This window comes from Cucurbita moschata, unplaced genomic scaffold (assembly GCF_002738365.1).
Source record: "Cucurbita moschata cultivar Rifu unplaced genomic scaffold, Cmos_1.0 Cmo_Scf00006, whole genome shotgun sequence".
Lineage (NCBI taxonomy): Eukaryota > Viridiplantae > Streptophyta > Magnoliopsida > Cucurbitales > Cucurbitaceae > Cucurbita > Cucurbita moschata.
This window is the reverse complement of record NW_019268522.1, coordinates 1,858,469-1,873,315: the sequence shown is the minus strand read 5'-3', so window position 1 is coordinate 1,873,315 and position 14,847 is coordinate 1,858,469. Positions and strand designations below refer to the sequence as shown.

The following is a 14,847-nucleotide window of genomic DNA, read 5'->3' as shown; positions in this document are numbered from 1 at the left end:
ATTTATTAAAAATAGAAACTAATTAAATAAAAGCTAATTTTTAAATTAAAGGATAAAAAAAAAATGTTTTGGAAATTAGAATAGAAGTAGGAGTCTTAAAACGACGTCGTAACAAGGATCTGATTTACAAGAGACGTCCAGGTTTAATTATACCTGATCGGAACGCTTCCAAAATTTTGCCGCTACAAAGCTTTTCGCGCGCGACAGTGTAGAACGTTGCTTCAATTGCCGACATCGGGAGGATTTCCGATCAAATCTCTCGCTATAATCCGTCATTCTTCGTTATAATCTGTACGTTGCATCGGATTGTCCTCTGAATCAGCTACTTTTTTTCAGTATGTTCTTAAATCCTTCGATGTTCTTGCTAGTTACATTACATTTTACAAGCGTTTGCCTGCGTTCGTTATGTTTGATGATCCTGATTGTTTGTCACGAAAAGAATAAGGTTTATATGTTTTTTTTTTTCTTTCATATTGTTTCAAGATTTTGTCAATAATTCGAGTTTAAAGAAACTGTCGGAAGGCTCAAAGAATGTGAATGTTATAATGATTGAATGGTAATTGTATAGCTCTGCTAATTGCACAATTTAATTATGTCCGTACTTGGGGGCAGTGTATTGTTTAATTTCAGTTGTAGATTGCCAATGAAATTTATATTTCTGCTGCCGAGTGTTTCAGAATGAAATTTAAAATTGCCGGTGGAGTTTGAGTTTGAGTTCTACACTGAATTTGATAAAGGGAACATGCCGTAGAAATTGTGAAACATAGCCTTTCATGTTGCAACTAGATCATACCTTATCTACAGCAAAGTAGGATTGTAGGAGTGAAATCTCGGTAAAACTCACTATGCTTCAGCGAAGCGGAAAAAGAGCTCAGTCTTTGTTGGTTCCAATGCGACAGTCTAGCATTCTGGATCACTTTTCTCTAACCAATAGGGGTAAACGAAGTAAGACTGAAGCTGAACCAGTTCTTCCAATTTCCGAACCAGAAGTGTCCCATTATCCCGTGGAAGATACTCAGGAGGATCGAATATGTGACCTTCAAGCTGAATCAGATTCTTATCTGGTTGATTGGTCACAAGAACCAGATACCCTGTTGGATTGGGAGAAGAAGTTGAATAGGCTCCTGAAAAAGCATTTTGGCTATCCGTTCTTGAAAAAGTTCCAAAAGGAAGCTCTGGAAGCATGGTTAAATCACCAAGATTGTCTAGTTCTTGCTGCAACAGGATCTGGTATGACTTTGCTCGTTAGGCTCTCATTCCACTTTTACGTGCTTGACATGTTAGTATTGCACTGGATGGAAGATGATCTCTTTTGCACTTTTTCATATTCTTTCAGGGAAATCTATCTGTTTTCAGATCCCAGCTTTATTAACAGGCAAGGTGGTGGTTGTTATTTCGCCATTGATAAGCTTGATGCACGATCAATGCTTAAAACTTGCAAAGCATGGGGTTTCTGCCTGCTTTCTTGGGTCTGGGCAACCTGACAGTTCTGTGGAAAAGAAAGCAATGGGAGGGGCATATAGCATTATCTATGTTTGCCCAGAGACAGTTTTAAGGTAATTTTCACATAAAAATCAATGACCAATGTTGAGGAAATATTTTTTCTTTCGCAAATGTAATGAAAGATTAAATTTATGTTTTGCAGATTGATTCAACCACTTCAAAAGCTAGCTGAAACTCGTGGAATTGCATTGTTTGCAATTGATGAAGTACACTGTGTTTCTAAATGGGGCCATGACTTCCGGCCAGACTACAGGTCTTCTTTTTCCTGAACTAGACAACTGGTTTATTTCCATTCCTCGTGTTTTCATCCATTTTGATCCCCTGTGGATTGTGTTTATCTTGCATCCACAAATAAGTTTTAATTGCATAATGTGTTTTGGGTCCGTTTTATTTGCCAATTTTACATAAAAAGATTCCAGAATGATGCCCAAATTTAGAATAGTTTTCAATTTATGCCCCGTTGCTTTTTAACATACAACTTTCTTAGCTTTTTTAAACTTACTATCATCATCACTTTGAAATTTCAGGCGTTTGTCTATTCTGCGAGAGAATTTCAGCTCTTCAACCCTAAAATTTTTGAGATTTGACGTGCCTTTGATGGCATTGACTGCAACTGCCACAGTTCAAGTTCGAGAAGACATTTTAAAGTCATTATGTATGTCAAAGGAAACAAAGATTATTCTAACTTCATTTTTCAGGCCAAATCTTCGCTTCTCCGTGAGTATTGCACTTCATTTTAAAAAATTTAAAATTTATCACTCATACACCAGTTCATCTATAGCCCCCTTTAATTTTTCTCCCAAGTAGAGGAAACTTGGATTTCCCATTCAAATTTATCCATTTATTTTGTTTTAACGATTACTATCTTACTGCTTTTTGTTTCTGCTTTGTTTAGTTTTATATCACGGAATACAAACTATAATTCTTGTTCTCATTTCCAAATCCTATTTTTTTTATTTCCTTTCTTTTCAGGTAAAACATAGTAAAACAACTTCACCATCCTCTTATAGGAAGGACTTCAGCGATCTTATAGACATGTATGCTGGAAATAGAAGATCTGGCAACAAGAAACAAACTATAATCTCTCACAAATTAGACAGTGTATTACATTGCTCAACTGACAATAGCGTACGTGAGGCGGACAGAAAGTCTCCAGATGATGTGGAGGAAAGTGATGATTCTGACTCAGATAGAGATGATATAGATTCTGAAGAAGAATGGTTGCCAACCTCCTCAGCAGGAAGGACAATGTCTGTTGAATACTTGGAAAACGAGGTTGATGTCTTTCAGAGTGTAGATGATTGGGATGGTACAGACATTACTGTATAAACTCTTGCCATTATACTGTATCTGAACTTTAGAAGCCTGTGACAATGAGTAATTGAGTAATGTATGCGCTTCAAAACAAACAAGAAAGGGCTTAATTTCTTACGTAGTTTTTAAATTTTTTAATAATAATTATTATTTTTTAAAATTGTGCAGTTGCATGTGGTGAGTTCTGCGGACAATTGCTTTCTGAGGACAGGGATGTCGATGGGTCGTTGGAGGAGATTGATGTGCTGGATAAAGCAGAAGAAAGACTAAAAAGTTGTGGAGAGACTCTAGAACAAGGGCCAACTATTGTATATGTTCCGACTAGAAAAGAAACTTTGAGTGTCTCAAAGTTTCTTTGTCAATCTGGTGTCAAGGCGGCTGCATACAATGCATCGGTACGTTCACTATATACGGTGCCAAACTTGTGCTTATGTCTGTCAAGTTTGTTGCATACTAACTTGTGACCCCCACTGTCCATTATATTTGTGATCCCTTTGCATATAAAATTTATCAATTAAAAGTTTCTGTATTTTAGTTTTGTTTCTATTGTAGACTTTCATCCTTTTCATTTTGAGACCATGTCAGCTTTGAAAGTGTTTTAGGTGCCATTTTTCCATGAGTTAATTTTCCATGCATTGCTAGCTGTTCATTATTATGTGTGGCATCATACTCCATTGCCCTTAGTTCTTGCCTAGAATTTATTATGGAAGAATAATATTATCTTACGAGCTCCCGAAATAAAACTAAATGTGTTTTTCTATTCTTTCCAGCTTCCAAAATCCCATTTAAGGACGGTTCACAAGGATTTTCACGATAACAATGTTGAGGTCTGTTTAATATAGTAACTTTCTTCTTTTTTAACTTTTTCAAATTTCCTTCTCTACCTTTCTTTAACTCCCCAATTTTGTTTACATTTCCCCCTGTTATAGGCAAGTAAGCCGTTAGATTTCTACCTACGAATTTAAACATATGAATAGCGTTTAAGCAGAACATTTTTTCTTTCTGCTATGTGCGGGTTACAAACGTTTTTCAAAGTGATATGCAGGTTTCAGTTAGCTTCTTCTGATACGAATATAGTTGACAATATAGTGTATTAACCCTTTTGTACTTTTCTCTCAAGTATTATCAGTGGTGCATGACATGGCCAACTCTGCAAAATCTAATGCACCCAATCTTGTGGGAAGAGACAGAGAGATCAAAGATCGAGCTTCTTAGTTTTTAGCGATAAACTGATCATTTATAATGCTTCAATGTTAGCAATTACCACCAAAACTGGAGCTTATATAAATTTCTTCTTTGGATTTGACATTATTTATAATTAGTGAAGTATACACGTTTTTTAACCTTAATAATTTCAAATTTTGAATAATCTTTAGCCACAGCTTGCCATCGTCCATAACTTAAAAAGTTAATTATATTAACAACTGATTTGAGCAGCGATCTGTTTCCCGGCTTCGCTTGCACGATTTGCACTGATGATTGGTTTCATCAATTTTATTTTCTTTTTCGAACAACTTTTTATTAAAATGAAGTCAAAATCTCAAATTTAATTTCTTAGCCTCACGACATTAATCTCATGGAGTTCTTTAAACGTTTAGTACTTTATGTACCCACAAGGGTTTTTTTATTTTTATATTTTTCTAAATCTTTATTATTATTGACAGCTTCATTATTCTTCAGGTTGTAGTTGCAACAATAGCATTTGGAATGGGCATTGACAAGTCAAATGTACGGAGAATTATTCACTATGGTTGGCCTCAGGTGATAATTCAAATTACAAATTTACTAGATATAATAGATCTTAGTGCGGTCATTTTTGTGTCTAAGAAGCGAAAAACTTCTGCAATCGGTTTGTTTGTACGGATTTGTCTTAATTGTGGTCTGCTTTGCTCAATTTCTGCACGCATTCTAATGTGTCTTTTCTATGGTATATATCAATTCCAGCTGTTACCTTCCGAAATTCTTTAACCACTGCTTTGGTTTCAGAGTTTGGAAGCTTATTATCAAGAAGCTGGCCGTGCTGGAAGGGATGGGAAATTGGCAGATTGTAGTAAGTTCATTAATAGTTCTTTGAAAGGACACATAGTCTTAATATTAAAGTAACGAATAATTGGCCTCTATTTACTGACTCAGGTTTTTGGGATTGGTAGTTCTGCTATCATGGTATTAGAGTGGAAGGATTTCAAGGATCCCAAGTAAAAAAAAAAAAAAATGTATATATATATATATCCTCGTACTATCCGATATCAATATTCATATTTCATTCTCATTTATCAAGAATTTGATCCCCCATAAAAAGGGACATTGAGAACAGTATAAAGTTGCATGGAAACTGTTATGGCCTCTTAAGAACTCCATTTTTCATTACTTGTTAGTTTCTTTTTAGGACTTCTTTTTAATATATTTGATTTCATCTCGCTGCTGTTTAATGATAATTACAGCCTATGGCGATGGATTTTTTCAAATATTGTGCTATTCGTAACTATGTAATAGTTAAAATCCATGTTAACCTGGTAAATTTTTCTACATCTCCCACCTCTGTAAACAGTTCTATTTGCAAACCTGACAAGAATACCATCCCTTTTGCCGAATCGAAGAAGTGAAGAACAAACTAATCAAGCATATAGAATGCTGTCTGATTGCTTCAGGTATGTACTTCTCTTTGCAGTTTTACTTCCACCCCACAAGCGATATTTGATCAAAGTGGTTCTTCTTTTCACATTCACACAGGTATGGGATGAACACTACAAACTGTCGGGCACAGAAATTGGTGGAATACTTTGGCGAGACTTTCGATCACAAGAAGTGTTTCATGTAACATTTCTTTCAACTTTTAAGTCAGTTTCCAGTTTACTTTCTGATTACAACTGTTCAGAGTTTGGGCCTTTATCTTGTTCTTTTAGTTACCGACAATCATAATATGATACATTATCGTTACTAAAATAAGCCACTGTAATTTATACATCACATAGAGATCAACTTGACCAAACTTCATTTCTCCCACTCATTGATGGAATTTCTTTCGTAGGTGTGATGTTTGTGTGAAGGGACCTCCAAATATGCAGAATTTGAAGGAGGAAGCAAATATATTAATGCAGGTCATTGCCGCTCATCATGTAAGTATTTTGATGAGATATATTTATTTTTATTAAGCCTGTTCTCTGCAGATTATTGTTTTATCCAACTTTTCCCCAGCTCTACGTATGTATACAGTCCTGAAACTCACGGTTCACAATTTAACGTTTTATTTTCGTGTTCGAGAAGTTCCATACGAGATATTCGATGATTTCAAAATCTTATATTGTTTCTAAATATCATCATAATAAGCTAATGTTTAATTTCATGTACAGCAATATTTACTTGAAGGATTGTACGATGATTTCACATACGGTGATGTCAAACAGAGATTCAGGGAGAAGCCAAGTTTGAGGTTATTTGTCAGTAAAGTAAGAGAGCAGGTGATGCTTACTCTTTTTGGATTTATGTTTGTTTGCTTAATGTTGTAACTGTTCTAGAAGATTCCAAGTTAAGACCATTTTGATTATTTACATTCCATTGGCATGCAGTCCATGAAATTCGCGGCAACTGATATGCTCTGGTGGCGAGGTCTTACAAGAATTTTGGAAGCTAAAGGTTACTTGAAAGAAGGAGATAACAGGGTATGTAATCGGCAATTATAATTAACTTTTAACTTTTTTCTTCCTTGGAATGATTCTCGTCTTGTGCTTTAAATACCTGCATCCTTATGCATCAAACAGTTTTTACTAGATTCACTTGTTCTATAACTTTCATACTTATTCTATTTTAGTCCTCGAACTTCTTTAAATTTTGCATAAAAAACCTTTTTTAGTCATGGACACATTTGTTTTCCTTTTTGTAGAGTATTTAACATGAACAAATTTACATTTAATAGGTTGTGTTGAGTAATAGTAAGTATTAGTACAAATTTTTAGATAAAATTTAGAGATTAATACAGAATTTGAAAGTTTAAGAACTAAATGAAGACATTTGAAAGTCATAAGTACCCACTGAAAAATGTCCCCCTATAGAGTACTAGTCTTCTTTCAGAACACACAATACAGACAAATATACAAAACTATCACTTTATAAAAAAATGGACTATTTCATGGGCAAGTATGATTAAAACAAGGAATTAAAAAATTTGGTTAGAAAGGAATCAATAAATTTAGGGAATATCGTGAGCAGATGTAACTAAATATTTAGCATCTTTTTGGTGTCTTTTTTCTTTTTTTTGGTAATTATTCTTTTCATGATAGTTGATAGACCTCGGCTCCATGCCACTAAAGTCGTCTATGCTTAAATAGAAGGAAAAAAGGAAGGATTGAATGGTGTAATTTCGTTATAGTGAGTGAGGTGGTGATTTGTTGGGGACCATTGGATTCGGATAGTTGTACTTTTTGAGAGACTTGGTTAATTGTTCTTCTTTAAGGCCTTTGTAGTGAGGAGAATATCTTTTGCTTTTTGTCTGAGTAGCTCTTAGCTCTTATTGGGCATTTTGGAGGGGGGGGAGCTCCCGAACCTCCCTACGCTCACCTCCCGCCTGTCTGCTGACTGGTGACGTTATTGAGAACCTAGGAACAACTGATTTTGAGCCACAACTATTTCTTATAGTTGGCAAGGCTTTGTTGGGGACTAGCCCACTTCCCATTACTCAACGAAGGCTTCCCATTGTCTAGTTCTTTCTAGTATGTGGGATCGTTTTAGATCCTACCCGAGTAGCCCACTCCCAACTTTTACTCAGTCGTCGGGCTAAATTTGAACTACAGTGGCTGAAATCCGAATCTGGGTCCTGGAATGGCTGCACTGGGGAGGGGTAGAAGCAATGGATTGAGTGTTGGATTCAATCTCTTCTCATCCTGGGGATCTCTCCTAGTCTTGATCTAGCCGGTCTCCTCGGAATGATCTTGAGCTACTTACTCCCTTTCCTCTTCGAGTCGAGCTACTTCCTCTCGCTGCTTACTCCCTCTCCTCTTTGAGTCAAGCTACTTCCTCTCACTGCTTCGTTCCTCTCCGTCAATTCATTTGTTTAGGACGAGGCATTCCCAAATTACACACATAATTTGAGCTCTATTAATAATTTCCTTTATTGATTTATTATTATTATTATTGGTTAATATTATATGGACTTCTTTTCTACTTTTTTCCTACTACTCATGCACATTCTGAGCATGACATCTTTTCTGCAGAACCATGTTCAGATAAAATTCCCTGAGCCAACCAAGCTGGGATTGGAGTTTCTATCCAGAAATGACCAAATATTCAATGTTTGCCCTGAAGCAGACATGCTCCTCTCAATGGCCAAACCCAAATCCTACTCATCCTTCTCAGAATGGGGCAGAGGCTGGGCTGATCCTGCCATACGACGAGAACGTCTAAAACGTCGGAGACACTTCGTCGACGAGTCACGTGGGTCACGACCACGAAAGGGGAGAAAAAGAAAATCAAGAAAACATAACTCCGATACAAGAACAGTTCGAGGTAGATTAACTGCTAAACTGTCAGTCAAGAAGTGATCAATCAATGTTGAAGTGATCAATCAATGTTGCTGAGTAAGTTTAAAATTTTCATTCTCCATGTTCAAAATCTGAAAGATTTATTCATCTTATGAATATGAATTCATGCAAAAAAAAAAGTAAGGTAATGTTAATGTTAATCAACTTGTAAGTTTATGTGTATTTGGTGATTAAATTTTGAAAATAGTTTCTCGAGAGTCTTTTTAGTTTTTAAATAAATAAAAAATATATATAATTTTAAACTTTTAATCTTCTGTCCGATAAGTCTTTAAATGTTTAATGGTTCAGATTTACTCGATATAAAAGAGAATATTTAGGGTTTTTTTAGTCATAATATTCAACTTTATATTTGATAGATTAGTTATTAATTTTGCGTAGAACCACTCGTTTATCTTAATTATATAATAATGAATTCAATTCAACCATAAAATACAGTTAATATATAAATTATTTATTTATTTATTTTCAAAGTTTTAATTAAGATTTATTTAATTATATATATATATATATATATTAAAAATAACCATAAATTCGAGTGGTTATGTTGAACCCAAACTAATTTAGAAAAATCCATTAACCACTTAACCCATATGAACCGTATAAATAAGGTATAAAATGAGGTTAAATTTTAAAAAGGAAGATATAATTAAATTTGTTAATTCTTAAGAGAATAAAATAAATAATATTATTAGTTTATTTTAAAATTTAAACAAAAGTTGACATCAAAGGCGCATCTAGTGTAGTGGTATCATAGTACCCTCCCACGGTACTGACCGGGGTTCGATTCCCCGGATGCGCATTCTTTTTACAAATAAGCTTAATTTTTCCTGTTATGAATCTTACGATCATGTAGTTTTCCTTGACCAATGTTTTTATGTTTTTTTTATTTTTTATTTTTTCCTGTTATGAATCTTACGATCATGTAGTTTTCCTTGACCAATGTTTTTATGTTTTTTTTATTTTTTATATTTTTTATTATTGTATCGTGACAATGTCAGAATGATGAGTTTGAATATAAAGATACGGTTAACGTTGACGAGTTGGGTCATGACTGTCTACCTAAGACAGACTTGACCATCCTCGTAAGACACATGTGACTATCTACTTAAGTCACACGAGTCTGATGTCGCACTAAAGCAATGTTCGAAAATAGAAGGGTCAAGAGTCAAGACTGTCTACCTAAGGCATACGTTCAGTACTTGTACTTCCATTCAACAGAGAAGTTAATGAATGAATGAAATTTCAAGACATCGAGTCATCGACCAACAGAATCTCAATTATAACTAAACTATTGTCCATATCCATTTAAGGCGGATACACTGAAGTTTCCCATATAGCTGTTTGCATCGTAACAAATCTATTTTATCCTTCTCTTTCAGTTAAACACGATCCTCTCTAATTGTGTGGATATTCAATGCATCTCTCTCTGAACACACATCAATGGGGTCCCCGAACGCTCCTCTTATTGCTTACTCAAGATGATCTGCTCATGTACGTATCCTTCCTTCTCATTCTTTTGTTCCATTGATCTAATTGTATCTTAAGCTAATTTTTTTAAAAAAATTAACAATAAATTTCATTTTATATGATATTTTAGTAATTTTAGTAGAACGTATAAAACATAATTTATTTAATTTATTTGAACCAAACTCATCTTCATGGGTGTGTGGTCGCACTAAATTGGTGGGCCCATGGGCTGAGTATTCAAATCGGATCCACTAAATTGTTGGGCCTATGGGCCGAGTATTCAAATTGGGTCCATTAAATTGTTGGGCCCATGGGCCGAGTATTCAAATTGAGTCCACTAAATTGTTGGGGCCATGGGCCGGGTGTTCAAATTGGACCCAATACTGTTTGCCTCCTCGTCGGCGTTAACCGGAATTTAAGGGTTCAGGCGGCGATTCGAAAAACAAGTTTCGGACAAACAACTACGAGGGAATTTCCGAGCAAAAGACAACGCCAATGATCCCGCTTCTTGTTGTATTTAGTTGAATCACTCTTCAATCCTCAATCGATATCAGTTTTTTTGTTCTTTTTAATTTTTCTTTTTATGTTTTTATGTATTATTGTTTATTGATGAATCTGATTTTTGCAGAGAAAGGTTTCGAGCTCACGCAACACGCTCGGACGGATCGCTGCAATTGCTGCTGCTGGTTCTTGTTTCTGGTACGCCGGAAGCAAATTAGATAATGGTGAGTTTTTGAGCTCTTTTAATGGCTTTCAAGATATTGATGAATGAAAATGAATACTCAGGAGAGTTTACTTTGCTGTATGTCTGATGAATCGAAAACGTAGATGAATGTAAATTCTGTACTGGTCAATATCTTGAGAATGTTCTATTCATTGATCTTTTGTATGTTTCTTCATTGAAGGATCCTCTGTAGTGTTGTCAATTCCTGCTGCTTTGAGTGAGCCACTGTTTCTTCCATGGCAGACCGCACACGGCTTCACGATTCATCCTTCTGGTGCATTTGATCACCAGAAATTGGGTCTGTCTGTTTGTTTAGTTACTTTCTTGATTGTAGGCAAGTTTTTTTTTACATAGATTCTGTTTCAACTGGAGGTCTTGTGTGAAATTGTAGGTCTTTCATTTTGTTCTTCAAGAGTCAGTCCTGCTCCACCATCTGGTGTGGAGAAGGAAAAGCCTGGAGATACGCAGAAGCCTTGTCCAAGATGTTTGGATAGAGATACAATTGCAAATGCTGCAGCAGATGTCGGCCCTGCTGTTGTAAATATTTCTGTTTCACATGGTATTGGCAAATATTTGTTATTTTTATTGTGATTTCTGTGAAAAAAAAGTTGGTAAGGGATTGTTTTCTTAGGTATTTACGGAATTGCTACTGCTAAAAGCATGGGATCCGGAACAATTATTGACAAGGATGGTACTATTTTAACATGTGCCCATGTCGTGACGGATTTTCATGGTCCACGAGCTGCATCCAAAGGAAAGGCAAGTAGATATGTCAGCCTGTTTGTTTGCTTTCCTCCTGAGCACAACAAGAATATGTTTAGGGATCCTTTTGTTTTATTGTGATGTGTTGAAATGCTGATCTTGATAATTATATCAATTTTCTCCCCTGGTTAATACTATGTTCTTTTTATCACAATAATACAAACAATAACGAATGCGTGAAATGGTACAGGTAGAGGTTACTCTACAAGATGGTCGGACATTTGAAGGGACAGTAATGAATGCTGATTTTCACTCTGATATTGCCATTGTGAAAATCAATTCTAAAAGCCCTCTTCCCATGGCAAAGCTTGGTTCTTCAAGCAAGCTCCGACCAGGGGATTGGGTTGTAGCAATTGGGTGTCCACTTTCGCTTCAGAATACTGTCACAGCTGGTATAGTAAGGTGGTCAATTATAGGAAGTTTCTCTGTCCGTGATGTTTCCATGGAAGAGATAGGAACATATAATTCCTTCATATTTTTGATGCTGAAGACATGAATGATACAAAGTCTTTTCCTCAATTACGTACTTTATTGTTATCTATAGTTGTTGACTAAGAGGCATGAATACAGACATGAGACATGGTTATGATATGATATAGACACGGTGCCATGTCATATTTTTAAAAATCTAGGACTTGAAACGACAAGTATTAAACAATATTTTTTCTAAAAATGTCATTTTTATATAAGATTTGTTTTTTTTTTTCCTGAAGTCAATATGTTTATGCATTTATTTGCTTAAAAAATGAGGTTGATGTATTTCACATGTCATGCATTACTATTTTCGTCTATTTAGTATGCTCGAACAAGTGTCCTATACGTGCCTAATAGATGTTTGGTCCTTATTCACTTTATACCACAAGTGTTTAACACATGCGTTTGTACTACCAAACATGCAATACATGTTTAAGAAGTGTCCTTGCTTAGAATTAACTACATATTTGATCGTCTACTTTTCGTCTTTGATTCGATTCAGTTGTGTTGACCGTAAGAGTAGTGATTTGGGTCTTGGTGGAATGCGAAGGGAATATCTACAAACAGATTGTGCAATTAACGTGGTATGTATCTCATTCCCTTTGCAATATCGAACGTGCTTCATTGTTGTTAAAATAAATACGAAACACTGGCATTTTGTAATCAGTATTTCTCATGTAGGGAAATTCTGGGGGTCCTCTTGTTAATGTGGATGGAGAAGTTATTGGTGTAAATATTATGAAAGTGGATGATGCCGTTGGATTAAGTTTCGCTGTACCAATTGATTCAGTCTCCAAAATTACAGAGCAATTCAAGAAAAGAGGGTATTGTAACACATTTAGAGACTAATATTGCTTTACTAGTGAATTGAATTGAATATACGCCATTTGGGTTGTAACAACCCATGGCCACCACTAGCAGATATTGTCCTCTTTGGGCTTTCCCTTTTGGGCTTCCCCTCAAGGCTTTAAAACCCATCTGATAGGGGAAGGTTTCCACACTTTTATAAATGGTGGTTTGTTCTCCTCCCCAACCAATGTGGGACATCACAATCCACCCCCCTTCGGGGCCCAGCGTCCTTACTGGCACTCTTTCCTTCCTCCAATCGATGTAGGACTGCCCCCAAATCTACCCCCTTTGAGGCCCAGCGTCCTTACTGCACACCGCCTCGTGTCTACCCCCCTTCGGGGTACAGTGAGAAGGCTGACACATCATCCGATGTCTGGCTCTGATACCATTTGTTACGACCCAGACTCACCGCTAGCAAATATTGTCCTCTTTGAGCTTTCTCTTTCAGGCTTCCTCTCAAGGCTTTAAAACGCGTCTGCTTAGGGAAGGTTCCCACACCCTTATAAATGGTGGTTTGTTCTCCTCCTCAACCAACGTGGGACATCACACCATTCATGTGTAAAATAGATTTATTTCACCACTGTTTTTATTTTGCATTCAAGGATTGAATGAAATGGCTTTATTTTTATTTTCCAATGATGATTATAATATAAAGTGTGATGATACAGGAGAGTTATTCGGCCTTGGCTTGGATTGAAAATGATCGATCTCAACGAAATGATAATCGAACAACTTAAAGAAAGAGATGCATCTTTTCCAGACGTTACTAAAGGGGTTCTTGTAGCCATGGTAATAATGATACCTTTTTTGCATTACATTCTTCCTTTTCTATCTTTTTCTTCTTATTTTATGTATTAAATTTGGCATGAGTGAATAGATTTAGCAAATACTTCAATAGGTAACTCCTGGATCCCCTGCTAGTCGTGCTGGGTTCCGTCCTGGTGATGTCGTCATCGAGTTCGATAAGCAACCTGTTGGCAGTATCCAAGAGGTATTTGGATCTACTTTTAGTTCTTAATTCTTAGCAATGGTATTGCCAGCATACTGTTATCTTGTGAATTCTTTGGATAGAAAAGTTCATTCTTGCTTGAATCCTAATGTTTGTAAATAAAAACCACTTCTAGAGTTCTTAGAATTGTACTCTTAAATTTGAGCAAATACCTCAAAATTATGTGCTTAGATTCATTGGATTGCAACTATTTCGAATATTCGAGGGAAACGAACAATTATGATAAACTCCCAAACTTGGTAATTTTTTTATAAAGTTTTTGGGAAATTTCTGTTTTCTGGAGTTCGAGTAACCTTCTCTACTGTTGCGAGACTAGGGATTGTTTTCCCCCCCCTCAACAGGAGTCCACTCCTGTCGAGATGGGGAAGGGGAGGGCACGGGGAGAGTTTTCTCTGTCGTCTAAATAAGGATGGGGCGGGAAATGTTGTTGTTGTTGTCGTTGTCGTTGTCGTTGTCGTCGTCATTAGGCAAGGATTATGTATCTGACCGTTCGAGTTTTTGGCAGATCATTGAAATTATGGGAGATAGAGTTGGGATTCCATTGAAGGCAGTTGTGAAAAGATCACTTAATGGCATCATCACTCTGACTGTTCTTCCTGAGGAGTCCAATCCAGATATGTGATACTATTACCCTCACTACACAATCAATTCAATTCTTTCATATTTCCCATGATTTGGTTATGGCTTAGGGTTAGAACTCGATACCTTAACCATCTCGTGTAAAGTTGTATAGGATGTTTAAGTTTAGTTTATGAACTTTTAAGGTTGTCTATTTCGTCGTTGAACTTTAAAGAACTAGACTTGTAATTTGACTAGAAATAGTCGTAGGTATGGACAATGATTGATTTTTTAACTTTTTTTTTTTAATTTGAATTATTTTATTTAAGAAGACCAATAAATGTGAGAAATTTTGGTGATCGAAAAATGAAAAAAAGACGTTCTTAGTTAGAATCCTGCCTAGGGAAGTAACTGCGTTTTAGACGTATACATAGGTAAAGCCTTGTGCAATGAAAAAATGCAAGCACGGTTTGGGGAGGGATTAAAAAAGTTATCTACTCCATCTGACTAGTTCTGGGTTCGAGTCCCGGACAACCCATATTAATGATAATATTGAACTAATTTATCATATCAAAATAATATATCAAGTCTAATTCGATTTTGCAACGAAGGATGAAAAAGTATTAAAAAAAAAGCCAGAGAAAAAAGAGATG

General features: G+C 35.8%; 2 protein-coding genes and 1 non-coding gene across 7 annotated transcripts; all 3 read left to right on the top strand.

Moving 5' to 3' along the window:
* The first annotated feature begins 168 nt into the window (after window positions 1–168).
* On the top strand, window positions 169–8,528 carry LOC111444411 (ATP-dependent DNA helicase Q-like SIM). 4 transcript variants are annotated; one of them, XM_023082505.1, is made up of 17 exons: window positions 169–291; window positions 678–1,230; window positions 1,337–1,556; window positions 1,646–1,756; window positions 2,031–2,220; window positions 2,476–2,812; window positions 2,986–3,212; window positions 3,588–3,644; window positions 4,498–4,578; window positions 4,804–4,867; window positions 5,366–5,465; window positions 5,548–5,631; window positions 5,846–5,933; window positions 6,168–6,275; window positions 6,384–6,476; window positions 8,025–8,366; window positions 8,472–8,528. In XM_023082505.1, the coding sequence occupies exons 2-16, from the start codon at window positions 846–848 to the stop codon at window positions 8,349–8,351; spliced, it is 2,472 nt and encodes an 823-aa protein (XP_022938273.1). In that variant the 5' UTR covers window positions 169–291; window positions 678–845; the 3' UTR covers window positions 8,352–8,366; window positions 8,472–8,528. The 4 variants fall into 4 exon arrangements, with proteins under 4 accessions (XP_022938273.1, XP_022938277.1, XP_022938275.1 ...); XM_023082509.1 differs by having other exon boundaries at window positions 631–1,230; XM_023082507.1 differs by having other exon boundaries at window positions 169–335.
* A 551-nt stretch (window positions 8,529–9,079) lies between these two features.
* On the top strand, window positions 9,080–9,150 carry TRNAG-CCC. Its single transcript has one exon. It is a non-coding gene; the product is annotated as a tRNA-Gly (tRNA).
* A 1,082-nt stretch (window positions 9,151–10,232) lies between these two features.
* LOC111444435 (putative protease Do-like 14) lies at window positions 10,233–14,464 on the top strand. 2 transcript variants are annotated; one of them, XM_023082533.1, is made up of 11 exons: window positions 10,233–10,328; window positions 10,447–10,543; window positions 10,724–10,840; window positions 10,934–11,101; window positions 11,174–11,301; window positions 11,495–11,706; window positions 12,281–12,362; window positions 12,460–12,602; window positions 13,296–13,416; window positions 13,526–13,618; window positions 14,142–14,464. In XM_023082533.1, exons 1-11 carry the CDS (start codon window positions 10,314–10,316, stop codon window positions 14,256–14,258), a joined length of 1,293 nt encoding a protein of 430 aa, XP_022938301.1. In that variant the 5' UTR covers window positions 10,233–10,313; the 3' UTR covers window positions 14,259–14,464. The 2 variants fall into 2 exon arrangements, with proteins under 2 accessions (XP_022938301.1, XP_022938300.1); XM_023082532.1 differs by having other exon boundaries at window positions 10,233–10,331.
* The last annotated feature ends 383 nt before the right edge of the window (window positions 14,465–14,847 follow it).

Excerpts from the sequence above, each read along its gene's own strand:
- LOC111444435 (XM_023082532.1), top strand. Across the intron at positions 11,707-12,280 it reads GTCACAGCTGGTATAGTAAG|TTGTGTTGACCGTAAGAGTA; the intron begins GTGGTCAATTAT and ends GATTCGATTCAG. Across the intron at positions 12,363-12,459 it reads CAGATTGTGCAATTAACGTG|GGAAATTCTGGGGGTCCTCT; the intron begins GTATGTATCTCA and ends TTTCTCATGTAG.
- LOC111444411 (XM_023082505.1), top strand. The coding sequence starts at position 846 with ATGCTTCAGCGAAGCGGAAAAAGAGCTCAGTCTTTGTTGGTTCCAATG. Across the intron at positions 1,231-1,336 it reads TCTTGCTGCAACAGGATCTG|GGAAATCTATCTGTTTTCAG; the intron begins GTATGACTTTGC and ends ATATTCTTTCAG. Across the intron at positions 5,934-6,167 it reads AGGTCATTGCCGCTCATCAT|CAATATTTACTTGAAGGATT; the intron begins GTAAGTATTTTG and ends TTTCATGTACAG.